The sequence below is a fragment of the Brachyhypopomus gauderio genome, chromosome 3 (genome assembly GCF_052324685.1).
Source record: "Brachyhypopomus gauderio isolate BG-103 chromosome 3, BGAUD_0.2, whole genome shotgun sequence".
Lineage (NCBI taxonomy): Eukaryota > Metazoa > Chordata > Actinopteri > Gymnotiformes > Hypopomidae > Brachyhypopomus > Brachyhypopomus gauderio.
Window position 1 is genome coordinate 10,170,573 of NC_135213.1, and position 26,585 is coordinate 10,197,157.

Consider the following 26,585-nt stretch of genomic DNA (forward strand, 5'->3'; position numbering starts at 1 on the left):
TTATGTTGACCTGAGCCTCGCATTGTGTGTGTAATCAGCTTCGTGTCTAAAGCTCCTCGCCCTGTGAATCCCGGTCCTGTCCTTCCCAGAGTCACTCTGGATCAAGGGCAGGTGAGGTGGCTGCTAACAGGAGTGGAACAGGAGAGTGTGCTAAGACGATCGCTACATTTTCGCTCTGTTCCAGAATCAGTCCTCCCTATCCAAATCCGAATCTTAGTCATGACAATAAAAAGTTAACAACTGACTGCAGATCAGCAAGGTGCACTGGCCCAGTGATGAAACCTGAGAATCAGCATAAAAAGAGCCCTCCCCCCAAAGTTCTCAACCAAGTTTGGTCAGGTCACCTTATAAGAGCTGAACTAATGCTGCTGGATTAAGGCTAATATCCACTGATGCCTGGAGGAGGGTGGGGTTTGCAGAAGAAAAAAAACACAGGACTTTATTACTGTCTGTGTGTGTCTTTGTTTGTTTGTCTGTGTGTGTGTGTGTGTGTGTGTGTGTGAGTCTTTGTTTGCATGTGTGTGTATGTGGTTGTGTGTCTGTGTTGTTCTCACATATGAATACCATCATTCTACCTGTTGGTGGGTGTTGGAGTTTAATTCCCTATTTCCTGCTCTCTGCACAGATGGCTAAAGTCTAAAACACACACACACACACACACACACACACGCACACATGCGTACACGCACGCACACACACACACACACACACACACACACACACACACACACACACACACACACACACACACACAGACACACACACACACACACACACACACACACACACACACACATTGCCCTTGTGTATGTTCCCCCTCACCCTCCTCTTTCCTATCTAAAGAGCAGTACATTCATTTCCTGCCCTGGTCAGCACAACGATCTAATAGCACTCCCTCCATCCCTCCATCTCCCCATCCCTCCATCTCTCCATCCCTCCACCTGACTGGCTGTCCGTGCTTGGCTGAGCTCTAAGCTGCTTATTGATAATCACAACAGCTGTGGGTTCTCATGGGGCCGTCAGCATAGCCGTGTGTGATCAATGGCTGCAGGTACTTTGTTTTTCCTGAGAAACACGGTTTCTGGAGAGGCTACTGTGGTGGTCTGTGGAGGTTCAGAGGCCTGCAACAGGCTTTAGAGGGAAATTCCCCTATTCAGAACAGCTGCCCTTTGTATGTGGCAAGATCGGTTCATTGTTTGGTGACACAGGACAAGACAAAGGAAGAAAAGCATGCATTGTGCAAACGAAAGTCTAAACCAAAAAGGTAAACCCCTTTGTGCCATAAATGGAGAATGTTTTGGTTGTCTTCACAAGGACCCTGTACCTCTGTTTAATTCTCTATAAGAACGCAGGGTCTGGCTGGGGATGAGAAAACAGACCCTCTGGGAAACTACTGCTATACAGCCCCCCAAAAACTGCACTGGGAACATGGTCAAAAATACTAGGAGATAGTTTTGGATTACTGTGCAGTGTAACTAGCTAACCTGCAGTAATGGATAAGCCATGTGAAACAATGAAAGAGGCTGACCTGCTAGTGTGTGTGTGTGTGTGTGTGTGTGTGTGTGTGTGTGTGTGTGTGTGTGTGTGTGTGTGTGTGTGTGTGTGTGTGTGTGCATGAATTAGAGGGACAGAGAGAGAGAAATAAAGAAAAATGACAGCCGCCGACTAAGGATGCAGTATTAAGGGGGTTGAGTGTTTCTCCACTGAAAATAACTGATGTGATTAGTGTAACCCCAACAGTCAACATGTCTGTGAATTGCCAATGTTCAAACATGCTGTGTAATGTGCCTGTAACTGATCTCAGAACAGCCTTCCTATCCCCCACCCTTCCCTCCCTGTCTGCCTTTTCCTTGTTTCATTAAGCAACGCACCATGCTTACAGTCACCTATGCTAACAGTGTCTACAAACCATAACCAGAGATCATGACACGACACCTAGTAGATCCTGTCAACTGCTACTCAGTCTATGTATGGTTTTCATGTTTGTATAAAACAGCAAAGCAATCATGTTAGTCTAAACACACAGTCTCTTACTCAAACAAGAAAGCCTAAACTAATACTTCTTGAATACTTCTTGTATTTCTTAACACTATGGAGTCTTGGATTTGTTGTTGCAATTTGCACACAGGTATCTGTATTAATAAAAGATGAATTCAGATTAATTCATTTAAAAGATGTGGCTATACATCAACCACATTTTGGAAGACACGTGATATAAAGTATGAAGTGTAATGCCTATGGCCTAAGCAGGTATTTGATTTTAATGCTAAAAAACATTAAAACTAAAGTGAAGAAAAATGAGACAGAAGGGTTTCAAATATCATGGTCTGAGAACAGCTGCTGAGGGCACAATGGAGACTGAGCAGTGATGAACCACTCCCTCACTAAATGACAGACTAATTCACTGACAGAATAACTCCCTCATTAAACGAAAGACTAACTCACTAACTGACAGAATAACTCCCTCACTAATCGACAGACTAACCCACTAACTGACAGAATAACTCCCTCACTAAACGACAGACTAATCCACTAACTGACAGAATAACTCTCTCACTAACCGACAGACTAACTCACTAACTGACAGAATAACTCCCTCACTAACCGACAGACTAACTCACTAACTGACAGAATAACTCACCTCACTAACTGACAAACTATGTCTTTGATGTTCTATGAAGAGGTTCTCTTTCTAAAAAGCTTTCAAAAGTGTAATTCTCGATTACATCTACAGCAGAAATGAGCAGTTATAGTGTGTATGTCTATAGGGGACTGTGTGTATATGTTAGTGTGTGAATGTGTGTGTGTTGCCATGGTGGGCCTAGCACCACTCTGAGACCATAAACCTAGGATTCCAAGTTTCTCAGTAAGAAGGAAACCTTTGCAGGGGATGTGAGCGTGATTCAAATTGTCAGCTAAGATAAGAGTCCCTCCATGTGAAAATGGTGGCATGTCTACTGTGCCCTATCTTCTCAAGCTGACAAAATAGTCACTGGAACAAAATTCTACACATAAAAGTGGGTTATGGTTATGTGACCAAAATTCTCTTCGTTCACTAGAAGAACATTTGGCCAAAATCACCCCTCATACTAACACTAGGCTCATCTGGAGTCATGCAAAAGTGTTTGTCCTAAATCTAGTCCTTTAAGCCAGAAATTTCAGCTATTTTTACTTTCAGTCAATTTCAAAAGCCAAGAGGTAAGACAGGAGAGTTAAGGAGCCAGAGTGCTGAACACTGCCCCCTGGTGGGACTGTAACACAATGTGCAAAACGACCTGAAACAAAGGTGCGGGGACTTCCACGAATGGCAAAGAAAGGACTTACTAATGAAAGAAGTGTTTGGTGCCAGTTTCAAATTCTACAAGATATTTCTGATGAACAGTGCCTATGCTATTTAACTTCTCCCAGCTCATAGAGGTAGAATATTAACACACACCATGAGACAGAAGGACTATAAGAACAACTGCTGTAATAGGTTACGCAGTGGCTATATGTCTAAATATGGACCACTTGAGTGCATTTGTGTTTAGCCAGCTCTCTATTGTGCTTTTGTATGTAAACCACTGATTAGGGCTTTTAATTAGTCTCTTTTTCAGGCATTCATTAACCGAAGGACCGCGAGTCGTTTCCTGTCTGTGTAGAGTGCAAATACAGTGAAGCTATTTTGAGATGCAATTCATCTCAGCTTTGAGCTGAAATGCACGCTTAGTGAATATCAACCCTGTGTAACGAGCCCCCGCATTTGAGCCTGGGCTGCGGGGGCAGTGCTGTGAGCCCCCAGAGCTGGGGAGATGCAGCACGAGAAGAGGCAGCGCCGTGACAACGCACGCCCATATTTGGGCAGTCGGAAAACGGAAGCTGTTTAGTATCTCACACACGCCCAGCAGACAGACAGGGGAGGCTGTTTTGGGAGATGCTGACATCACTGAGGAGCCATTTTGGGACAGAGATCTTGCTCTCTTAGACAGTGTCTCTCTCTCTCTCTCTCTCTCTCTCTCACACACACACACACACACACACACACACACACACACACACACACACACACACGCACAGACTCGCCACTCTTCCGTTAAGGCAGGCATTTGATCTATTTTTGCTGGAGTGTTCTCGTTGGGAAGACTGCGTTCCTGCATCCATGCTGGAGTAGACTGCAGACAGGGGCGGTGTGTGCCAGAGCGCCACACACACACACCACACACACACACACACACACACACACACACACACACACACGAGAGAGTGACAGAAAGGTGACAGCAAATGATGCGGGCTGCCAAGTTGGATTGTCAGTAATGTTATTCCCTCGGTGATGCAAGGATCTCCCTACCTTTCTAATTCTCACTGGCAGGTTTATATAGACGGACTGGTTTTCTCTCAGTACAGGGGAACCCGAGGGCTCAAACTCTGCCTGCTGTTAAGCCCACAGCTTCCACAGCTCTTTCCAGAAGTGACCTCCAAGTCCTGTTGTAACCTGAGCTAGATGGACAATATGTATAGCCTATGTAATAATGGTAAACGATAAGATCAAAGCCGTTATGTCAATATTGTGTGTGTGTGTGTGTGTGTGTGTGTGTGTGTGTGTGTGTGTGTGTGTGTGTGTGTGTGTGTGTGTGTGTGTGTGTGTGTGTGTGTAGTTTGACTGTGCCACCATATTCAGCCCAGTGCTGAATGCAGTAAATGGATTTGTGTCTGGGACCATTCGACAGCATAGTCCCCATAGCCTCTCTCTCCCTCCCTCTCCCTCTCTCTCTCTCTCTCTCTCTCTGTCTTTCTCTCTCTTTATCTGCCAGTATGGAAGCTGAGAAGGCACATTTTTCATGTCATCTCACCAGAGAAATCTACTGTCTTTTTTACGCCACCCCATTTCCTTCATTACTTTGTCCTCCTCAAACTCCACCTCTCTCCCCCTTCCTCTCTCTCCCCTATCTCCCTTTCCTCTCCCCCCTCTCTCCCTCCCTCCTCTCTCTCCTTATTCCTTCACCTTTCTCTCTCTTCCATCATCGCTTTCTCTCTCTAGTAATCAGTTTGCCTCCTGGAACCCCTGTGAGGGTATTTGAATTGTTGGCTGCAGATGATCATTTCTTTGTGAGTCAGTAGTGACAGGTGTGTGTGTGTGTGTGTGTGTGTGTGTAGGTGTGTGTGTGTGTGTGTGTGTGTGTGTGTGTGTGTGTGTGTGTGTGTGTGTGTGTGTGTGTGTGTGTGTGTAGGTGTGTGTGTGTGTGTGTGTAGGTGTGTGTGTGTGTGTGTGTGTGTGTGTGTGTGTGTGTGTGGGTGTGTGGGTGTGGAGTGGGTCCTGTTATTACTGTGGATCACAAGAAAAGGAACCAGTGATTCGACTAGACTTTCACCTATACCCACACCTCCTATATCACACCTCCTATACCCACACCTCCTCTATCATACCTACTATATCATACCTCCTATATCACACCTCCTATACCCATACATCCTATATCACACCTCCTATACCCACACCTCCTATATCACACCTCCTATACCCACACCTCCTCTATCATACCTACTATATCATACCTCCTATATCACACCTCCTATACCCATATATCCTATATCACACATCCTATACCCACACCTCCTATATCACACCTCCTATACCCACACCTCCTCTATCATACCTACTATATCATACCTCCTATATCACACCTCCTATACCCATACATCCTATATCACACCTCCTATACCCACACCTCCTATATCACACCTCCTATACCCACACCTCCTCTATCATACCTACTATATCATACCTCCTATATCACACCTCCTATACCCATACATCCTATATCACACCTCCTATACCCACACCTCCTATATCACACCTCCTATACCCATACCTCCTCTACCCATACCTCCTCTATCATACCTACTATATCATACCTCCTATATCACACCTCCTATACCCATACATCCTATACCATACCTCCTATATCACACTTCCTATACTCATACCTCCTATATCACACCTCCTATACCCATACCTCCTATACCCATGCCTCCTATACCCATACCTCCTATACCCACACCTCCTATACCCATACCTCCTCTACCCATACCTCCTCTACCCATACCTCCTCTACCACACCTCCTCTACCACACCTCCTCTATCATACTTCCTATATCATACCTCCTATATCATGCCTCCTATATCATGCCTCCTATACCTATACCTCCTATACCACACCTCCTATACCCATACCTCCTATACCCATACCTCCTCTATCATGCCTCCTATATCATGCCTCCTATACCCATACCTCCTATATCACACCTCCTATACCCATACCTCCTATACCCATACCTCCTATACCCATACCTCCTCTACCATATCTCCTATACCCATACCTCCTATACCCATACCTCCTATATCACACCTCCTATACCCATACCTCCTATACCCATACCTCCTCTACCATATCTCCTATACCCATACCTCCTCTACCATACCTCCTATACCCATACCTCATATACCCATACCTCCTATACCATATCTCCTCTACCCATGCTTCCTCTACCCATACCTCCTATATCATGCCTTCTATACCCATACCTCCTATACTCATACCTTCTATACCAGGCGTACTCAACTAAATTTGTCCGCGGTCCAATCCGCGGGGTGGTGTGATGTTGGTGGCGAACGTAACACTCGTGACAGAGTGTTTTTTCAATAGCCCTGAAATAAATGCTACGGTTTTGTTTTGGTCCGTATCCAGTTAATCAGGAATGAGATTGGGTCCGGATCCGGACCGCTGTCCGCCAGTTGAGTACCCCTGTCCTATACCCATACTTCCTTCTCAAAGGTATAGAGTAAAGTGACACTGAGGGAGACCTTTTCAAAGGTCAGCTATGCTTCTCAGAACGGTCACTCGAGCATTGATGGGCTACAAATGTGTATCAAACTGTATAAAACATCAAACAGTAAATCTAAAGTACCATGCATATAGAACAGAAGAATAGAACATTTGTGGACATTAATTCCAACTTCTTTATTCCAACATGCACCCACAGATGCAGCACAGACACACACACACAGACTCTGCTCGGTCTAAAAACACACCTTCATATTCACCACCAAGTGAGCAAACAGACTGCTGATCTACAACAGCAGAGAACAACTCCACACCGTCTGTGGCGAGCTTCATCACACACGCCACAAACACCAGGACAGAGGAGCGGCTGACCGAAATTCACATCACACAGAACCTTTCCACTCACACTGCTGTAAAAAAATTGTTATCTAATAATAAAACACCCATTTCCTAAAGTTTTAAGAGAGTGTGATGCACCAGTGATTTTACGTGAAAACCTCTAAAACGGAAAAGCTCTAAAAAGGCCAACAGTTCTTATAACAAAACGATAAGCAATTTTACCCTGCTGTAAATAGATTTATAATCACCAGCTGGGACTAATCATCAGGAGTGGAAGTTAAGTGTTCTGGTTCGTCTTTCACCGTGTTATGGCACAGTTCTGAATGATCATTTTTCAATCTCGAAGCCCATTAAGGGAGTTCCATGCAGTGTAGCTTCCTCTGCTCTGCCCCGAGTTCACTCTCCAACCCTCTTCCTCAGCATGGATCCCTGTGAAAGCCTAATGCCATTAGCCATGATTCATGCTTTAATCTCATTTTGTACAGTTGGTACAGCATGAGGCCTGTGCAGTAAGCCCTGTCCTGCCTCTCTGCACAAAATCTCTCCTTCCCAGTTATCACTGGAGTGGTACAGTTCACAGTGCCCACATGACACTCAAACATGCTGAGACACACTGGGACACACAGGGAAGCACAATGACACACAGGGACACACAGACGCAGAAACACAATGGGAGAGGCAGAACGAGGGTGTGTCTGTGGCCAAACTCGAAAAACATTTTAATTTTACACCACCCAGCAGACTAAAGCTTTACCAGTCCTGACACCATCTCTCTCTCTCTCTCTCTCTCTCTCTCTCTCTCTCTCTCTCTCTCTCTCTCTCACACACACACACACACACACAAGCATAATTCTAGTATGAAAGTGGACATGCAGATTAGAATGACTATGTTTGAAGTCAGATGGCTGACAGTTCCTCTTACTTACACCCATCCCAACTACAAAAGTTATGTCACAACGCACTCTGGTTCCTGTCTGAGACAGTATGGGTTTAACAGTCCCCCAAACAAAAGCTCTTCTGATATCACACACTCTTTTTCGAGGAAGTCAATTTCTGCTTAACTCCTATTGTTTAAATCCTGAAAACCTGGATATCAGCTAACAGCATCAACAGAGGTCACAGCAAGCATTTGTTTGGTCCTCAAACTGAAGGCAGGGATGTGAACCCTATTGAATATGCATTTAGAGAAAGGCATCCTGGGAGAAAATGACAAAAGACAAAGGCTCATGAGACGTGAGAGACAAAAACAGCTCCTGCTGAATAATGGAAGCACCACTGTGCCACTGGATTATCATCCTCTCTGCCCACACCGAGACGTCCAGAGAGGATCGCTGTCAGGAGCAGAACTGTGTTTAGCAACCGGGCAACCGAGGTGCCTTTGAGCCACAGAGGTTCCACATAGGGGTCCTTAAGCCCTGGCAGGCCCTGCCCTGAGACTTGTCCTTACTTGGATAGATGAGAGGCATCTAAAGCAAACACTGTGTGTGCTGCCCAGTGCGGTGTGAACCAGCCCAGTACAATTTCCTCACTAGACACGGTACGGTATGTCACGGTACAGAGGCCCCCTGCCAGCTGCCTCCGTCTGCAGCAGCAGTATTACATGTTGTATTGTTGTTGTTGTTCGTCCCTCAGGTGGGCGGGGCCTACTAGGATACCCGACACCTGAGGGTCATTTGTCTGTCTATATATGTCTTGTCTTTGGCATCCTTAATTTGGATTATGTCATTGGTTTTGTATTTGTGCTTTATGTAAAGCTTGAAGCTCACATCTTCTCTCGCCCATCATCTCCCTGCTGCATCATTTTCTTTGTACTGTTTTGTATGTTTTGTATTATATGTTTCTGTTTCCTTAATGTATTGTAAGCGTCTTTGGGTTTCAGAAAAGCGCTATATTTTTAAAAATAAAGTGTTATTATTATGATGTACTCAGTACATTACAACAGTGTACATATACCCGCCACCCCACCAAACTCTATGACTCAGAATATTCACACCAGTTCGGTCACAGTGATTGTGTTTGACTGTACACATGGATCAGTGAAAGATGTCATCTAGATGTCATTTATTGTATAGCCACTGCATTCTCTGTCCAGTAAGTTTCCAAATGACATTCAAGAGTACTGAGGTGGACTGTACAGTACAGCTATTTTAACATCATCATGATCTGAAATAACATCATCTTCTGCAGATGAGGGAGTCTACAAGAGGATTTTTTTTATTACTTTGCCATTTGACCACTGTGCATTGTGCTTATTATACACTCTTTCCAGTCCCAGCCTTATCATTGATTGGTGAGTGAATGATGTGTAGCGTCATCAAAAACCTACATACACATCAATAACATCAATACATTATGTACTATAAGCAATGTCTACTGCTTATTCTCATATTCTCTTATTCTCATAGGGTTCCTCTGAACAGAATTTGAAATGTTGCAATGAGAAGCATAATACAGTGGTAATAATAATAATGAAGTGCTATGTTTTTAAGTGTGTTGTCCTACATGCACTGTCCTACATCTAAGTGTAAAACAGATTAGTTCTGGAGGGTGTCTGCAGGATCACATTCTCATAGGGAGAAAACACACTGCTTAAGAAGTGCACAGATGCTTTCTGGAGAAAACAGGACAGGAGACGGAGTGAAACGGGTATGCAGTGATGCAGTGTTGAAAAAAACCTTCAGCTTACACTGCTGTTTAACTTAATTATACTCACAAACTGCTTATGTGCATCTGTACGTGTGTGTGTGTGTGTGTGTGTGTGTGTGTGTGTGTGTGTGTGTGTGTGTGTGTGTGTGTGTGTGTGTGTTGGGTTTTATATGTTAAAATGGCCACACTGTGCATTATGCATCAAACATTTCAGACCATTCAGATATGAACCTTTAAGCCCATTAACCTTGCAATCCCCCTCCCAAACACAGGGGGCACTGCAAACTACAGTCTATAACTCACCAAGGTCCTTAGAGCCGTGACTCTCGCTGGCCAGTTCACCCATCCGCACCAGAGCGTCGAAGTAGCCTTTTGCTGCAAATGTCACACCTGAAAACATGGAAGCATTTGGGACATCAGAGATGGGAATGCTCTACATCTCTCCCGGACCCCCGGACCATCACTCAACCCTTGGCTTCCGTATTCTATGAAAATAACAGGTGTGGTGTTGGGAAACCTAAAAAATCAGTGTAATCTACAATGGCTCTGAAGGAGTGTAGGAGGGGATGGCTTGGGGTTGGCAAGCAATGCAGAAGAAGCCGAATCTTCTCCCTGAGCCCAAAAGGAGATGTCTGAGAGTCTGAGCGGAGTCTGAGATTCCAACTCGTACCATGTCCCCAACGGACGACTCGCTCTACATCAGAGATCAAAGCATAGCCCGAACCCTCTCCTGGTCCTGCCTGCAGTGCCTCACCAGGGAGCTCTGGGTCTCCCTTGTGTCAGCACTGCGTCAGGGAGCTCATCTCAACACAGCCACAGGAGAATAGCGCTTTGGCAGACACGCTGCTGAACGAGTGTCTCTCTGGCAATGACGGTAAAAGAACCGGAAGCTTCTGAGTGTTTCCGAAGTTTTAACAAAGGTTATAGCATAATGTACAAATCTGTCTGACTGCCATTAAATGAGTCACAAAGAGCTCAGAAGGCGTATAATTTGAATAAATTAAGCCGGTGCCCTCCATGACACAGCTAAAATCACCAATTATGGCATAAATGCATGGGTCAGCACAATTTGCAATGCAAATGAGGTGGCAAGCAGAAGAGGTGGATGTAGTGCGTTAGCCCCTCCGTCAGCAGACAAGCACACGCACTCATCAGCCAGCCTCTGCACAAAGGCCTGCCACAGGGAGACGTGTGGCCTAGTTCAGGAAGAGATTAGGGCCTCAAATCTGGGGGGCTTCACTGCTCCAGCACCGCGAGGACGAAAAGCGGATTACTGGAGCATGATGAACACAGCTCATAGCACACACACACACACACACACACACACACACACACACACACACACACACAAACCTTTGCCAAGAGGCAATAAAATGCTCTGATCAGGTTGGAACAGATCAACTGTGGGTGCAGACGCAGGACATGGCCCCACATTCTACACTCAGCTGTGGTTTATGACAAAGAACGGTTTCATCCGCCTCGCCCCCACCTCCCAACCTGCCCCCTAAAAAAGGCACGCTGGTCTCTCTCTCTCTCTCTCTCTCTCTCTCTCTCATCTCTCTCTCTCTCTCTCTCTCTCTCTCTCTCTCTCTCTCTCTCTCTCTCTCTCTCTCTCTCTCTCTCTCTCTCTCTCTCTCTCTCTCTCTCTCTCTCTCTCTCTCTCTCTCTCTCTCTCTCTCTCTCTCTCTCTCTCCTCTCTCTCTCTCTCTCTCTCTCTCTCTCTCTCTCTCTCTCTCTCTCTCTCTCTCTCTCTCTCTCTCTCTCTCTCTCTCTCTCTCTCATCTCTCTCTCTCTCTCTCTCTCTCTCTCTCTCTCTCTCTCTCTCTCTCTCTCTCTCTCTCTCTCTCTCTCTCTCTCTCTCTCTCTCCACTGCTGAGTGTTACGGCTGTGACTCCTCTGAGCCATGCTGGTTTACAGTCTCCACTTCTCTGCCCTCTCCAGCCAGAACTCCTCTGTGAGGACGACTTGTGCAGAACCTTCTGGAAGCCACCTGGAGAAGCATACGGACCCCTGGCAGAACAGACTGCTAAAGCCCCAACAACCCCAACAACCTCTCACGATCAGATCCTATGGACCTACATTTGTGTCTTCAGATCCAGGCCTGGACACACACTGGACCCAGTCTTTCACAGTGCCATGTTCTGTTTGATCCCAAACACTTGGGCTACCGTAGGTAAGCTTGTGTTAGCTCGGGTTAGCTTGGCAATTAGCTGAAGGAAAGATTCAGATGTGTAACAGCAAGAGAAAACACTAAATTAGCAGGAGAGCACATAACTTACTGTTCATTTAAAAGAAAACCTCATTAATTTGCTTTGATTCCTTTTGTACCAGTGAACAGCTGGTTTACATGAAAACCTTTTCTCCTTTTGAAAATGCCCTTAAGGCTCCATCTGTAGCCCTCATTAATGTGGTGGTGAGGGTTTCCGGTCTGCTGCCTGGAGATTTGGGATATTTACTATTCCAGTGAATACCCGCCAGGCATCCTGAGGTGGATCCTCCAACACACTGTGGCTGCAACCCAGGCAGGAACTGAGGGTAGCTGCTGTTATTTTTAACCTGCAAGGCTGCATGGGTATATGTATGAGACACACACACGTGCGCATGCACGCACACGCACGCACGCACATACACACGCACTCATGCACACACACGCACGCCAATGTGTAAGCACACACGCACTCATGCACAGAACAATTGTAGAGCATCCACTGTGTTTCTTGCTACATAAGGTAAACTCAGGCTGCCAGGAGAAGTGTAGTGTATTGCCAGAAAAACTAGAATTTAACCATCAAAATAAGCATAAGCCTTGTCCATGGTCCTGAAGCTTAACTAACCACAAATCTTTCGTTTGAAACAGCGACAACTACTGCAATTCCAAATAGTCTCCTGTTCAGTAATGAGAATAAATAGTGCAGGCTACTAAACAACCAAATTTTAAATTTCATATCTTATTACAAAGATAACAACTCATCAGATATACATTTTTGTTCCTTACGTCATGGCCCAGGTGTTACAGATCAATAGTAATGTTCAGAAAAACACATTCATTTATGTTTGCATTCTGCAAACAGGAGAGCAGACAGGAAGTGGCTGCTGCGTACTGTCAAGGCGTGCTGATCATGATTTTACAAAAACACCCTCGTCCTTCATCCGCCTGTCGGCCATGTTTGTCCTGGATACCCCTGCTGGCCCCTTTTCCTCCCCCCTCCATGGGACGCGCTAACTCTCACAGCTCAGGCTGGCCTACTTCTGTCCGCCCACTGCTCCACCTCACCTCCCTGCTTCCCTGTGCACATTTCAGCTATGACTCCCCTGCGTGCGTCACGGCTTTGATTCATCTGATGCACCAGCGCGTTGACTACCCAGTGTGAAGTTCGCCCTGGCCTCCTTGGTGCGCGTCTCCGCCGCTACCATCAGATCCAGCTGCGTTTGCACTACGACTCCCTTGCGTGAAATTGGCCTATGACGGCCCAGCCTTCACCAGTCACGACTATGACTTCCCAGACACACATCACACATGAGAGCTTTGACTCACCTGCACGCGTTGTGGCTATGACTGCCAACCACACGGTACGAGTCAGCTAACGCCAGCTTCTGAACATTTCTGCAGTGAACACCCTTCATCCTTGTCCTTGCCCACATAAAGGCAATTCCATAAAATGCAGTTACAAGCCAAAACAGAAATATGCATGGAGAAAGGTTTGCCTTCGGTGCAATGGAGGGACGATGGGTTAGATGGCCAACGCATGGGTGAGAGATGCCAGGAGGTGCAGATGAACTCTGACATGTAACATTGCATGACACCACCAGAGAGGAAGTTGACATCCTTAGACACAGTGCACGTTTCAACATACACTAAACATTAAGAACACACCAACTGGATAAACGCTACACTTTAGACAAGCAAGAGAAGCAAGCCTCATTACCGAAAAAGTCAGTCCTAGTAGAAGGCTGATGCAGAGCCCACAAACACAATCCAACCTGGTAAACATCTGAAGCCCTCTGCATTTGAAAGTTGTTAAAAGGGGTGGCGTCTACCCAACGAGTATGCAAATGAGTTCGACACTGTGAACTTAGAAGGAGGCTGCATGAATCAGGGTGGTCAGAGGGAGGGGTACTCACTGGAGAGAGCCTTCTCATACGTCTTTCCCATGGCCACAAAGTTTCTCAAGCAGGGGTTGAACTGCTCCATGATGGACTGAAACAGAAACACGGGGGCTTGTGATTACCACAACAGTATAATACGTTTACATACACAAAAACACACACATGCACACCACTGAAAGTAGACAACAGAAAATTCATGTTCATGAAAATATGGTCACTCCCACAACAAAACAAAATCTCACACACGAACCACCACAACATTGTTCAGACCACAGATGTTCAGACCAACGCAAACTACCCTGAGTCGTGTTGGTTTGGTTGGAGATGCAGTCAGGTGTGGAGATACCACATACTTCATGTTGATCAAAGAAAAACATTTAGACATATTGAGTTTAATGGACAAACTCTCTATTTAATAAGAAGTAGGATAATAATGGTTAATAATGATCAAGGTAACCAAAACACTGTCTTCACTTGTCTAATACTCAAGACCTGTGGAGAACCAGCAGATCTTAACCTATGAAGATCCTCTTCAGTAAAAGTATTCACTGCTTCACAGAACCAAGGACTCAGGGGCTCACCCACATGTAGTCAGGGCCACTGTGTGGTTTAGACAAGTGCCAGGGGCAGACCAGTTCGCTTGCTACAAAATTCAATGCGGCTTGAATCCACAACTCACTCACTCTAGAACTAACTCTAGTATCAAGGTCACTGAAGCCCCCTCTGATGTTTCTAACACACATACACACACACACACACACACACACACACACACACACACACCCACACACAGACACACACACACACTCAGGATCACCTCCCTCCCCTCCACCAGAAGGCGCTCATTAGCGTGGTGGGCGGGGAGGGCTGTGAGCCAGGCAGGGGTTGCTGTGGGCTGGCAGAGGAGGTGCTTGAGTGCGTGGTAACCTACATTCTCACACTGAGTCACCCGCACCCACATTCACAGCCACCCTTTTCATTCCATCTGTTCTGTCTAAAAACCCGTCCGGACTTATATATTAACAACAACAAAAAAACTCTCCTCCACCACCCACTCCATCTGACCATTGTTCTGAGAATCAGAATAATCTCCTTCTGCTCAGACAGCTGCTAGTCACACAGTGTGTAACCTTTCCCCCCCCACAAGTGGCACTGCCCACCTTTCAGTAGGTTTCTAATGGATTAAGAGGAGACAAGGGGTCATATTAAAGGGGGAGATGTGTGACCGCACTAAAGGGGATAATGAAAGGTTTCTGGGGACGTTCTTCAGCCCAGCAACCAGCACCAAAAAGAAGAACTCAGCAAAGGGGAAGGCAGAAGGTGTGACGGAGCAGGGTAACGAAGCGCTTAACAACAGGATGACAGGAGAGCCGTAAAGAGACGGTAATGAGCATGCGTGGGCTTCAACACCAGAGACTCTTCAGACGGAGCTGCAGCGGTGCTGTTTGTGTACTCAATTAAGGGCAAAAAAACGTCAGATTTCCTGGGAATTGTTCAGTGTCTCCTCGTGTTCCACTTCAGAGGAAAACAAGACTCCAGGAAAAACAAGGTCATAGATAGATAGATAGATAGATAGATAGATAGATAGATAGATAGATAGATAGATAGATAGATAGATAGATAGATAGATAGATAGATAGATAGATAGATAGATAGATAGATAGATAGATAGATAGATAGATAGATAGATAGATAGATAGATAGATCACTGAACTGAGTTAGGTGGTGGGTCTAACTCAGAAAGTCTCAGACAGCAACAAGAGGCCATGGACATGAAAGCATCCGCTGACCCCATGTGCAGGAAGCAGTGTGAGGGAGAAGCAGGGGACACCGGAGCCCCCGCAGAAGAAGGAGCGCAGGAAAATCATTACAGTAGCATTCTGACATGTGAAGGTCATGCAGAAATGTCTTGTGCTCCAGTCCCCCACATCTCGCCATGCAGGTCTTTATATAATCCATCAGTCACTGCACATGATGACTCAAACAGGACCTTGCTCCAGCTATGCTGATCAACCCCACATCAAACACACACACAAGTGAGAGAGGCAGACGAGCAGGCTGGGAACGCGTCTGGGCGGCGTGGAGGAGACCCAGAGAAAGAGCCGTCTAAGAGCCCACAGTGCACACCTATGGCACACAGACACAGCGTGCTCTAGAGAGCACTGCAGTCAGCACCATCACTTCTCCTGACTCAGGGCCACCAGAGGAAGACTGGGGCTGGAAATCACTAAAACACACCGACCCGCTCTGCTTTGTAGTGAGGTTCTCATACGCACTGCTTCACATATTACATTAACCACACTGAAACATTCTAATAAATGCCTTGACTGCCCTGCATGCAAAGCTCTGGGATAAAAATACACTGCAGAATACCAAGACCTGCATCCGACCATGAACCATTACAAACTCCATTTCCTGTCCGTTTTGAGAACCAGTTTTTTTCACTAGAAAAACAAAACCAAACAAACTGGAGGATCTGCCAGTTTTAAGTAGAACATCTCAGCTTAAGTAGAGCACCTCTGCAATACTCTAATGATAAGACTGCCACATCTCAGCTTAAGTAGAGCACCTCTGCAATACTCTAATGATAAGACTGCCACATCTCAGCTTAAGTAGAGCACCTCTGCAATACTCTAATGATAAGACTGCCACATCTCAGCTTAAGTAGAGCACCTCTGCAATACTCTAATGATAAGACTGCCACATCTCAGCTGTGCTGGTGAAATTATTGAACAAATAATAATTATGTATCAAGTATGATTTAAATAATCTCAATACAGAAGATTACAGCTACATTTACAGTTGCAGCTAAGATACAATTCACCTATTAAACAAACTACTCTATAATCTGGTGTATTATTTGATATAATCCATCAAACAAAAAAGCATTTAATTTGGAAAGGAACTTAATTTCTTCCATGGTCAATTAATAACATTCTAATAAATTCATATTAAAATATTACACTTGGACATATTTGAGAATCCAGTATGTAAAATACCTCAGCCTCATGTAACCAGATTGTTATGTCTGGTTGGATATTGAGATCTGAACTTCCGTTCCATGACATACATGCAGAGGTCAAACAGAAGAGAGAGGTCACTGTGACCCAAATGTGAGTGTCTGAGGGGGGGTTGAGACTTAATCACCAGACAGCTGCAACTACGTATAACTGTTTAATCTGAGACTAAAAAACAGAGCTGTTATCAAGAACAGTTAAACATGGGATAGTCAAGGTCAGAGCAAGAACAGAGGAGCCTTGGCACAGGGACAGATGGCACGATTGAACTCTTATTAAAAATGGAAACAACTTGTTTGACCACATACTTAAGAAGACAAACAAATGTCACGTGCAAATGCACGCAAATACCTGTACATATATGACACCACAACCTCAGCTGAAATGCCAGTAAAAAACTGTTCAAATGTGTGAAACATTTTAGAGTCGATATTTATGTTATATTGTGAGTCTACCTTTACCTTTATTGTGAGTCTACCTTTACCTTTACGGATCATCTGATTATATTAAGGTTAATTCCTACCAATCAACATGAATGAATTGTTATGATTTCAGAGTTTTAGCTAGACAAGATGAAATCAAGATTACCCCAACTTTTAAACTCACTGACTGACACACACACACACATCTCACATATGCAGATATATGCTGTATTTCAGAACTGCCACACATCAATCAAACCTAAAAAAGCCATCCAAAGATACACGTAAAAAAAAACCACTTTATAGGACACTTTTAATAGAATTCCGTTTCATTCCATCGTTTAACTATATGCTATTCACACATCAGCTACATCACGTGTTGATGCTAACTAAAATGATCTAACATACAATGTCTTACACATTTAAGTGACTTCAATATAGCACATGAGCATTAGATTTGACCTCAGAGTCAAGTAGAATTCTTGTCTCCTTACAAATGAAATGTTTACTGACTACTGACTTGATCTCTGTACACAAAGTCTTACACAGCTTAGTGTTACTTAAATGTTTAAGAATTTTACCATTGTACCACTATTCTTCTTGCAATGGTGAAAAAAACCTACTCGCATACTAATATGAGTAGCTGACTCTGGACCAGTTGTTCTGTTTTATTCACTATGATGCAGAATTGGTCAGAACCCGAGGAGCTGATCTCATATCAGTTGCTCACAGCACTTGACTGACAGTATTTCTCCCTAGGCACTCATCTATTAGTGGCCACTGCTGGCTGCAGCCAGAGACCAGGCGGATGAAGCAGACCTGTTCCACCGAGACTCAACCGAGAAATATCCGCAACCTTCCTGATTTGCATTTCAGATGAGCTCTTTCCTGCACAGAGTGTGTGTGTGTGTGTGTGTGTGTGTGTGTGTGTGTGTGTGTGTGTGTGTGTGTGTGTGTGTGTGTGTGTGTGTGACAGCGTACGCGCGGGCGCCCACCACCTCCACATAACAGCAGCAGTGCGAATCCCACCTTAGCGAGGTGAGAGAGAAAGACTTCCGTGCCCATATTTGGCTGTGTCGGAATTCCCCCCGCAACTCCGTCCTTGCTGCAGTGTGTTCCCATTATCCGCACATTCGGGCTATACCACCTCATCGCAAATAAGGGGGGGTTTCACATGGAGTTGCTTTTAGCTAGTCAGTACTGCCTGTGAATGGGATCATCCGGAGGAACACCTTGTTCCATTCAGAGAAAAAGCAATAGAGGCAGCAGCTTTGTGACATTTCAACAGCACAAACTCATTTGAGCTTTAATTCAAATTGAGATTTGAATTAAAGTAACAATGAGGATGCGTTTATCAATGACCCATGTGCTGGTACATGTGAATGTGCAGGATGAAGAGTGTGTGTGTGTGTGTGTGTGTGTGTGTGTGTGTGTGTGTGTGTGTGCGTGTGCGTGTGCGTGTGCGTGTGTGTGTGTGATCCTGGAAATTCAGATTAGAATTCATTGCATAGCATTTTGCTCGAGGAATTTACAAAGATCACTCACACACACACACACACACACACACACACACACACACACACACACACACACACACACACACACACACACACACCTTTCTCTTTATCTCATACACCCTTCATTCAACTCCAAGCTTGAATAATGCTGCTTGAATAGGAGTCCCTTTTCAATCACAAAGTACCGTCATGCACATGTTCTACTCTTATGCCCTACATCAAATTACAGACCTTGGTAACCAGTAATCTATAAAGAGATGTGCAATAATGTGTGTGTGTGTGTGTGTGTGTGTGTGTGTGTGTGTGTGTGTGTGTGTGTGTGTGTGTGTGTGTGTGTGTGTGTGTGTGTGTGTGTGTGTGTGTGTGTGTGTGTGTGTGTGTGTGTGTGTGATCTGCTCCTCTCTATCACCTTTACTTCTTCACTCCCTTACATAAACTAGGTCCAGCACAAACCCCATCTAAGCAGCCTAACTCTTTCCTCCTCTTCCTCCTCTTCCACTCATCCTTGTATCTCTCCATCCCTCCTCTTCATCTCCACAGAGCATGCCCTGCCAATCTGCATCCACAAAGACCACAACAGTGAGATTACTCTCATTACAGACTCCCTCTTTCCACCAAATTAGATCCAATATGGCTGCCAAGGGAGCCCATTAGTCCACTGAATCAAAAGCAGGATGCCTGAGCCAAAATGTCACCCCACAGACAGATGAGAGGCTTTGGTGTGAGACAGAAGCATTATTGTCCCAGATCTAATCTTTGAAGATATATTTATTTTGGTCCATCACGGTGCTGAGCACAAAATAGGTCATAGCAGCAAGATGAAACAGCCTATTTCAAATGCCTTAAGACCAGCGATATCAAGTAGTCACTTAACGTGGTTAACGTGCAGTTTATTGTTTGTCAAACTGGTTTGTCACAATGTGATGACATCTGACTCCTGGGTAAGAGCGAGCTTGACAGTTTGACCTGAGCACTGTGCTTAAGACTCACCAATCTAACCTGTGATTAGGTCTAATCTGGATATTACCATGTCATTACTGATTAGATTACATTCTTCATTCCTATGTTCCTCTGATCTGAATGCAGTATTAGTGAACTTCACTTTCTTGGGTACAGAAGAGCTTTTTCTTTGGAAGACCTCTCAGCAACAACTGGATATTGTGCGTGTCAACTGCACTTGTCATGAGAGTGTGTGAGCGTGTGTCTGATTTTGTGCAAACTTGTCAGCATCTTGTGGAATCTTGTGTGAATAGACATGAAATTCAGGAGGACGTGTTCAGTAGGAGACACTCTGTCCCTGTCAGCTATGTCCTGCTCGCCTCAGTGTCCTCACCTGACAGAGCACAATCAGGTCACTTCTCACCTGCATAACTCATACTGTGACAACACAAACTTGCGCACGCACACACACACACACACACACACACACACACAACGGTTGACAGTGGCAGCCTCTGTCTTTCACAATTTCTCTCCAAACAAAAGAAGAAATAGCATATAACTTCATCCCAGATGAAAGGGAATTATACACCACATCCTTCCCACACCTACAGCAAAGCTCTCCACCTTTGTGCAGCGGCTGTTTAGACAGTCAGACCACTCTGTTACTCCATGTGTTGAGACACCTGCAGCCCCAACGCTACCTGGGGGTGATGTCATGCCAACGATGAGGAGAATGCTGCTCTGCTGGTTACAGAACCAAAGAGCCTGAGGTCCGGTTTACAGATATCAGACTTTAACCTGCAGAATGTGTTAGTTCCTTAAAGTGATCTCAACCACAGGCTGAGTGGCAAATGCACTATTAAGCATATAAATGTTAAATAATATGTTCCATAAACTTGAGATGAACTGTGTGCATATTTGGTATGTCAGCTATCACTGAAACATGGCCACTTGTTAGGGCAATGAGGAACTGGATTCAGATCACACTGAAAGAATTCAGGGTGTCAATTAATGTCAAGACTCAAGTCGTGTCCAATATATTTATATAGAACTTTGTACAATTCAATGTTATTACAATGCAGCGTTACCAAAATTACCAGGTCTCTAATAAACAAAGTCCCTGGGCACAACTAAAGAAGAAACCTTGGGAGGACCAAGACCCAAAAGGAAGCCCCCCCCCCCCCCCCCCCCCACCCCAGGCACAGCAGTTAAAAAACATGCCAGGTTTTATTACATTACAGAGAGTCAGAACGGGTCAGACATGTAGCCTTGTAGAGAACCTGGTCTAAAGATATACTGTACTAGACCATCCGTTCTAGAAGCGCTATATGACAGGGCTTTAGAATAGAGCAGGCTGGCACTGCGCTTGCTTTAGCACTCCTCCACAGAAGGTTTAGGGTCCATTTAAAGCATGTTATTTTTGCTATAAGGAATTTGAGGACCAACAGCACTAGAAATATGCTTGATAAAAGGCATTCGGTCTCTGGCCCAGTGCCAAAAGCAAGAATGGTAAGGACAGCATGTAATGTGCAGTGTATTGAGTACAAACGACATAAGCTATATGTCAAGAGAGTGGAGTGTCAGAGACAAGGACAGAGACCACCCACATATCACTGTCATACAGACTGCAGACAGCCTCCTGTTCTATGACACCAGTGTTAAAACCAACCCCAAACCAGCTTCACCCAAATCCCTGCTCCACCCAAAACCAGCTCCACTCAGATCCCAGCTTCACCCAAAACTAGTCATTCTGTCACAAATCTGACTGGAATTTGAACACTTTAACACTTATCGGGAAACACACATACAGTCTTTACCTCACAACGACTGGTCTGAAAACCTCCTGACACAAACCTGTGCCAGTGGTCATGTTATGCTAAATGTGTCATACATAGAACACTGTAATCATGTATGCATGTGTGTGTACATGTGTGTGTACATGTGTGTGTACATGTGTGTGTACATGTCGTGACTTGTTCACCCACACCTCTCACTTCTCTGTCCTCATCTCTCTTGCCATCACAGAATCACTGCTTAATGGGCTGACAACAGTCACAGATGAAGAAAACACCAAAGAGTTTGATAAGTTTCACCACAACAACACAACACAACAACACAACACAACAACGCAACAACAGAGAAATGAATCACTCTTAAGAAAGTGGGTTGGGAGATCCAGAGGCCTGAGTGGAAAAAAGATGATGGCCGAAACACACACACACACACACACACACACACACCACACTCACACTTATGTGGCATAGGAGACACCACCCACTCACTCTGGGGCAGGAGCTAAGGTGGACCCACACACGCATGCACACATACTCACGTTCAGACTGTGAGACGCTACCCACTCACTCTGGCTGAGTCAGTCGTGAGCACAGACAGGAGCCTTCACTCTTCATGAGACTGAGATTAGTAAGCATCTGCCAGGCCAACCTTCTCTCTCTCTCACAAACACACACGCACACATGCACAAACACACACGCACACAAACATGCACAATCAATCCATCTTCACTAAAGGAAAAAAAAAAAAAACAAACACACCCCCAAATACAGAAAACCACAGTCCAACGAATGTCTACACTGTGCCATCTATAATTCTTAAGAACATAGCAGCAACCTTAAAACCATGTTTCAGTGCAGGCCGGTCCGTCACGCACACACATGTGATCTGGGAGAGACAGTCTGACAGACTGGACGAGACTGAGCCCTTGTGTCAGCGCATCGAGACTGGCAGCCAGCCTGAGCTTAGCAAATGAGCCATTCTGCGTCTGTTCTCAGGTCAGCTGGTGTCGTTTACCTCCCCGCTGAGCCTTCAGGCACTCCTACCGGTGGCAGTCGCCATCCATCTCGTCCAATATACCCAGCCACCCCCCACCCCAACAGCAGGGGTTAGAACCATCACCTGAGAGTCCCTGAAATTATACTCTGCCTTCTCAAAGAAATGAGCAGCAGGAAGGAGGAAAACAAAAGCCAACACACACACACACACACACACACACACACACACACACACACACACACACACACACACACACACATAAGCAAAACCTTCTCATTAGCTCAAACTGCACTGCCTCCTCTCAACAAACCTCCCCACCCTTCACCACAGGCCTGTGAAATAACGATGCCACAGCTCAACCACCACAGCCACAGCTGCGTCCTTGCTGCAGTTTATCCAGCCCTACATCACTCCACTGTAGCTGCTTACTCACTAATGTCTACAGGGTGCACTCTGTTGATTTCTAACAGACTCTGATACTTTCCTGTCCCTAAAAAAACAATTCATTAAATCTGACAAGACATGTAGCTTCAATTTCACTCAGGGGCCTTCTCTCCTTTATGATTGGCCATACATTTAAGCAAAATACAGCAACATAAATTAAAGCCTGTTCAGCTTCTGACCAAAGACATCTTATTCGCAGTTACAGGAAGCAGTGTCTCAATGCATTTGAGCACAGTCATACAAAATGTAAAAGTACTTTCTTGCAGAGATATAATCCTAAATCTAGGGCTCTGTGGCTCTGTCCCAAAAGGGACTGACACTTGCAAAGCTTAAGATCTTCTAGATGTTTTAGCATCTTACAGTAATGTAATGAAATTCTTGACCCCTCCGTGACATGGAGTTCCTCGGGGAGAAGCGTTAATTGAAGTATCACGCAGACCGTGATGGGGGGGTGTGAATTCAGTGAACAGCAAACCTGTCTGCCTACGTTTCTCTGCTGGCATTCACCACGGAAACGCTGCTCAATTTCCTACTTCTCTGTGCTGAACATGGGGGAAAAATCTATGTATGTCGGGTTTAACAGCGTGGACATTTAAGACCCTTAACGCATCATTAGGTCAGCCGCAACTGCTATCGGGATTTAGAGGCATCGGATGAGTCGCTTTGTGTAAGAGTCAGATTACACCTGCCCGAAGTTGTAGTACCCCTAGGGAACAGTTGGATACGACAAAAGTGCATAGTGTATCCCACGGAGAAGGAGGAGACCGCTCCGCTCTCAGAGACAGCGCGCATTAGTCACTCACGCAAGTGGGATTCACACACGCACCGTCTGTTTCACCGAGTCTCGGCTCGACGCTTTCAAACGTACAGCAAAACAAACACGCGAGTACACGATCGCGCGCACGAGCCTACACGGCCGAACTCACAGCCGCGCGCACACGCGCACGAGCCTACACGGCCGAACTCACAGCCGCCAAGAATTCAAGAAGAATTAGCCGAACTGTTCTACAGTTAAATAACTTGACAGACTAGTATTGGAAACCATTCATTTGTAAATGCTGAAGTTCAGTAGGAGTACACTGTAAAGTACAACGTGCACGGACACAAAAACAGTGACACTGGTACGGAAAGTGATTTAAGAGGTTTAAGAGTAAAACCACCCATTCATCACCATTCATCACCATTCATCACTTTGGTGTGTTCAGTCGGAGGGAGTCACGCATCAGTGTACGAAGTTAAAACACTTAAAAAAAACTTCACAGAGTATTCACTGTATTCTTACAAAACAGGTCTACGTGTGGTGGCGCACTAGTTGTGTGTGGGTTCGTGAATAACGGAACCGGTGACTCACTCACCTTGTAGACGTTCTCCGTTATACGGTGCACCTCGTCGGCTCTAGACATCTTGGAGGCTTCAGTCAGAACCATGGACAGGAATTCCCTACCACGAGAAAAACGGTTCCGAAGAAACGGACGTAAAACTTCAGCGCTGCGCGAGACGGTGCGGATGAGTCCTGACACTGCGATCGGATGCGCGAGCTGGGACACAAACCGGGCTTTTTATACGGGACCGTCTCACTGCACCCACACCGGCCCACGCACAGCCGCCACGCTCGGAAGCCACGGCGAGAGCTGCCCTCGTCACCGGGAATGCGCGTGCGATTCAAACGGACTCCGCCTCCCCTCGCGAGAGCTCCGCCCACTCCCGAGTACCACACCATTCATGCTGCTGGCGCTGTGCGCCCAGCGCCTCTCTATGTTACAATTCACTGAGCCGCACTGCTCTTATAGCTCACTATATCACTACATCCTTACACAGACACTAAAATTGAGTGGTTTTGTGATTTCAATCGATCCTGTTCTCTGTTCCCGTATAAAACTACAGCGCAGATGTGTTAATACAGCTATTTGGGCAGGGTGGTGAATTACCTCACCGAATACCGGAACGCTATCACTGCTGACAGAAGAATACTGCCATACATGTGATACGAGCGATATGCTTTAGTACCCAAACCACAGCATTCATAGTAATAACGTAAAACTTTACAATGTAAAACCTCTTTCACTGTGTATTTCACACGTCGTGTGGTTCTTTATCGTTCAGAATTACACCGGTGGGCGCAGGACCGTGGTGACGGTGAGCACTGCGGATTCCTCGCGGGGGCAGCGCGTATGTAGGCGGGAATCCCAGCGCCCCACCACGGCCACGGCCCACTTGAGCGTCGTTGTCTCGACCCTTCAATTACGAGACGCGTTTACTGGCCTTTTAAAATGCTTTAAAAACGTTCCGCTGTTTTCCCATTTCAAAAGGAGACGTTTTCAGCGGCGTTTTCTCGTGTGGTGGAAAGGTCAAGAAAATAGACTACTGTCATGCGCCCATTCCCTCTCGGACGCTCTGATGTCTGATGTAGGCAAGATCAACTGATTGTGGACGTGCTATTTAATGTCTGTTAACAAAGTTGTTGAGTAAATAACTAATCAGAATATGTTATTCTCAGAATGATCGTTGAGATGTTAAACCCTATTAGAGCTGAACTAATTCTGAGGAGTGACTCCAGTGGTGAATGACGAGCACAAACAAATGTCAACCATTTCAAAAGAGCATATAGCAGTCTGAAACTAAGTGGTGTGATCCAGACTAGATCAGGAGAGATTCTCTGAGCATTCCAATACATTCTGCAAAAAAAAAAAAAAAAACCTGACGGGGCTGTTTCAGAGGATGGTCAGTTTTAGTAACACAATGTTAGTAACACATCACTACATGCAAGTTACTCATTACCCTAGAAAAAGGGAACCAGACTGAAGGTATTAGAGCAAAACTTAACACACTGGGGTGGCAGCTCAGATAGACAGTGATCAGGTCTTCTAACTTGTGGACTGAATTTTGAAAAGCTCTCTATTCGAATGAATGTGCATTTCATGATCAATCCAGTGTAAACATAATCAGCAGCATCATTGCATTTCAGGTTTGGTTGGAGTAGATCATATATAGATGTCAATGAATCAGGCTTTCCTTCTGAGTAAAAATAGCTATACATCTCATCATATAACCACCAGGGATATCATAGCAATTGCTTATGTCTTAACGATATAAAGATATTATACTTTGTTTTCCAACCACTCTTTCTCAGAAAACACCACTGCTGTTCACTGCTCTCGACCTGTTGTCTGGTGAGAGTGTGAAGGTCTGATTCATACTGAGCTCTGGTTGGCCAGTCCAGGCGACCCACTCTTACATTACCCACACACTTACCCACCTCCACAACAATGGCCATCCTACACAGTAAGCACATTCAAATACAGGTTTACAAAAAAAACCTCTAGAAAAAAAGTTCAATAACACCGGTGCTTCAGCCAAAAATAACTAAAATGCCAAAAAAAAACAGAAAATGAAAGGCAAAATAAATAAAATAGGAAAACAGATTAAGGGGGGGGGGGGGGGGGGGGGCTGCATCTGCCTGCCCAACCCACACCACTGCCACCCACCCACTCCCTGGAAAAACCGTGTGGATCTTCTCCAAAAATATATCTGCAAAAA

The 26,585-nt window shown here is 45.3% G+C and overlaps 1 protein-coding gene across 7 annotated transcripts in view; it reads right to left on the reverse strand.

Moving 5' to 3' along the window:
* Positions 1-24,678, reverse strand: part of baiap2b (BAR/IMD domain containing adaptor protein 2b) — a 53,679-nt gene extending 29,001 nt beyond the window's left edge. For 4 of the 7 annotated variants that reach the window (XM_076999400.1, XM_076999401.1, XM_076999405.1 and 1 more), the window contains exons 1-3: positions 24,404-24,678; positions 13,932-14,007; positions 10,113-10,199 (exon numbers count right to left, since the gene is read on the reverse strand). In XM_076999400.1, coding sequence (XP_076855515.1) covers positions 10,113-10,199; positions 13,932-14,007; positions 24,404-24,475 — 235 coding nt within the window. In that variant the 5' untranslated portion in view covers positions 24,476-24,678. Of the gene's footprint in view, positions 1-10,112; positions 10,200-13,931; positions 14,008-18,384; positions 18,456-22,146; positions 22,755-24,403 lie in introns of those variants that run through there. The other 3 variants (XM_076999403.1, XM_076999402.1, XM_076999404.1) reach the window with 3 other exon arrangements.
* Positions 24,679-26,585: the final 1,907 nt, after the last annotated feature.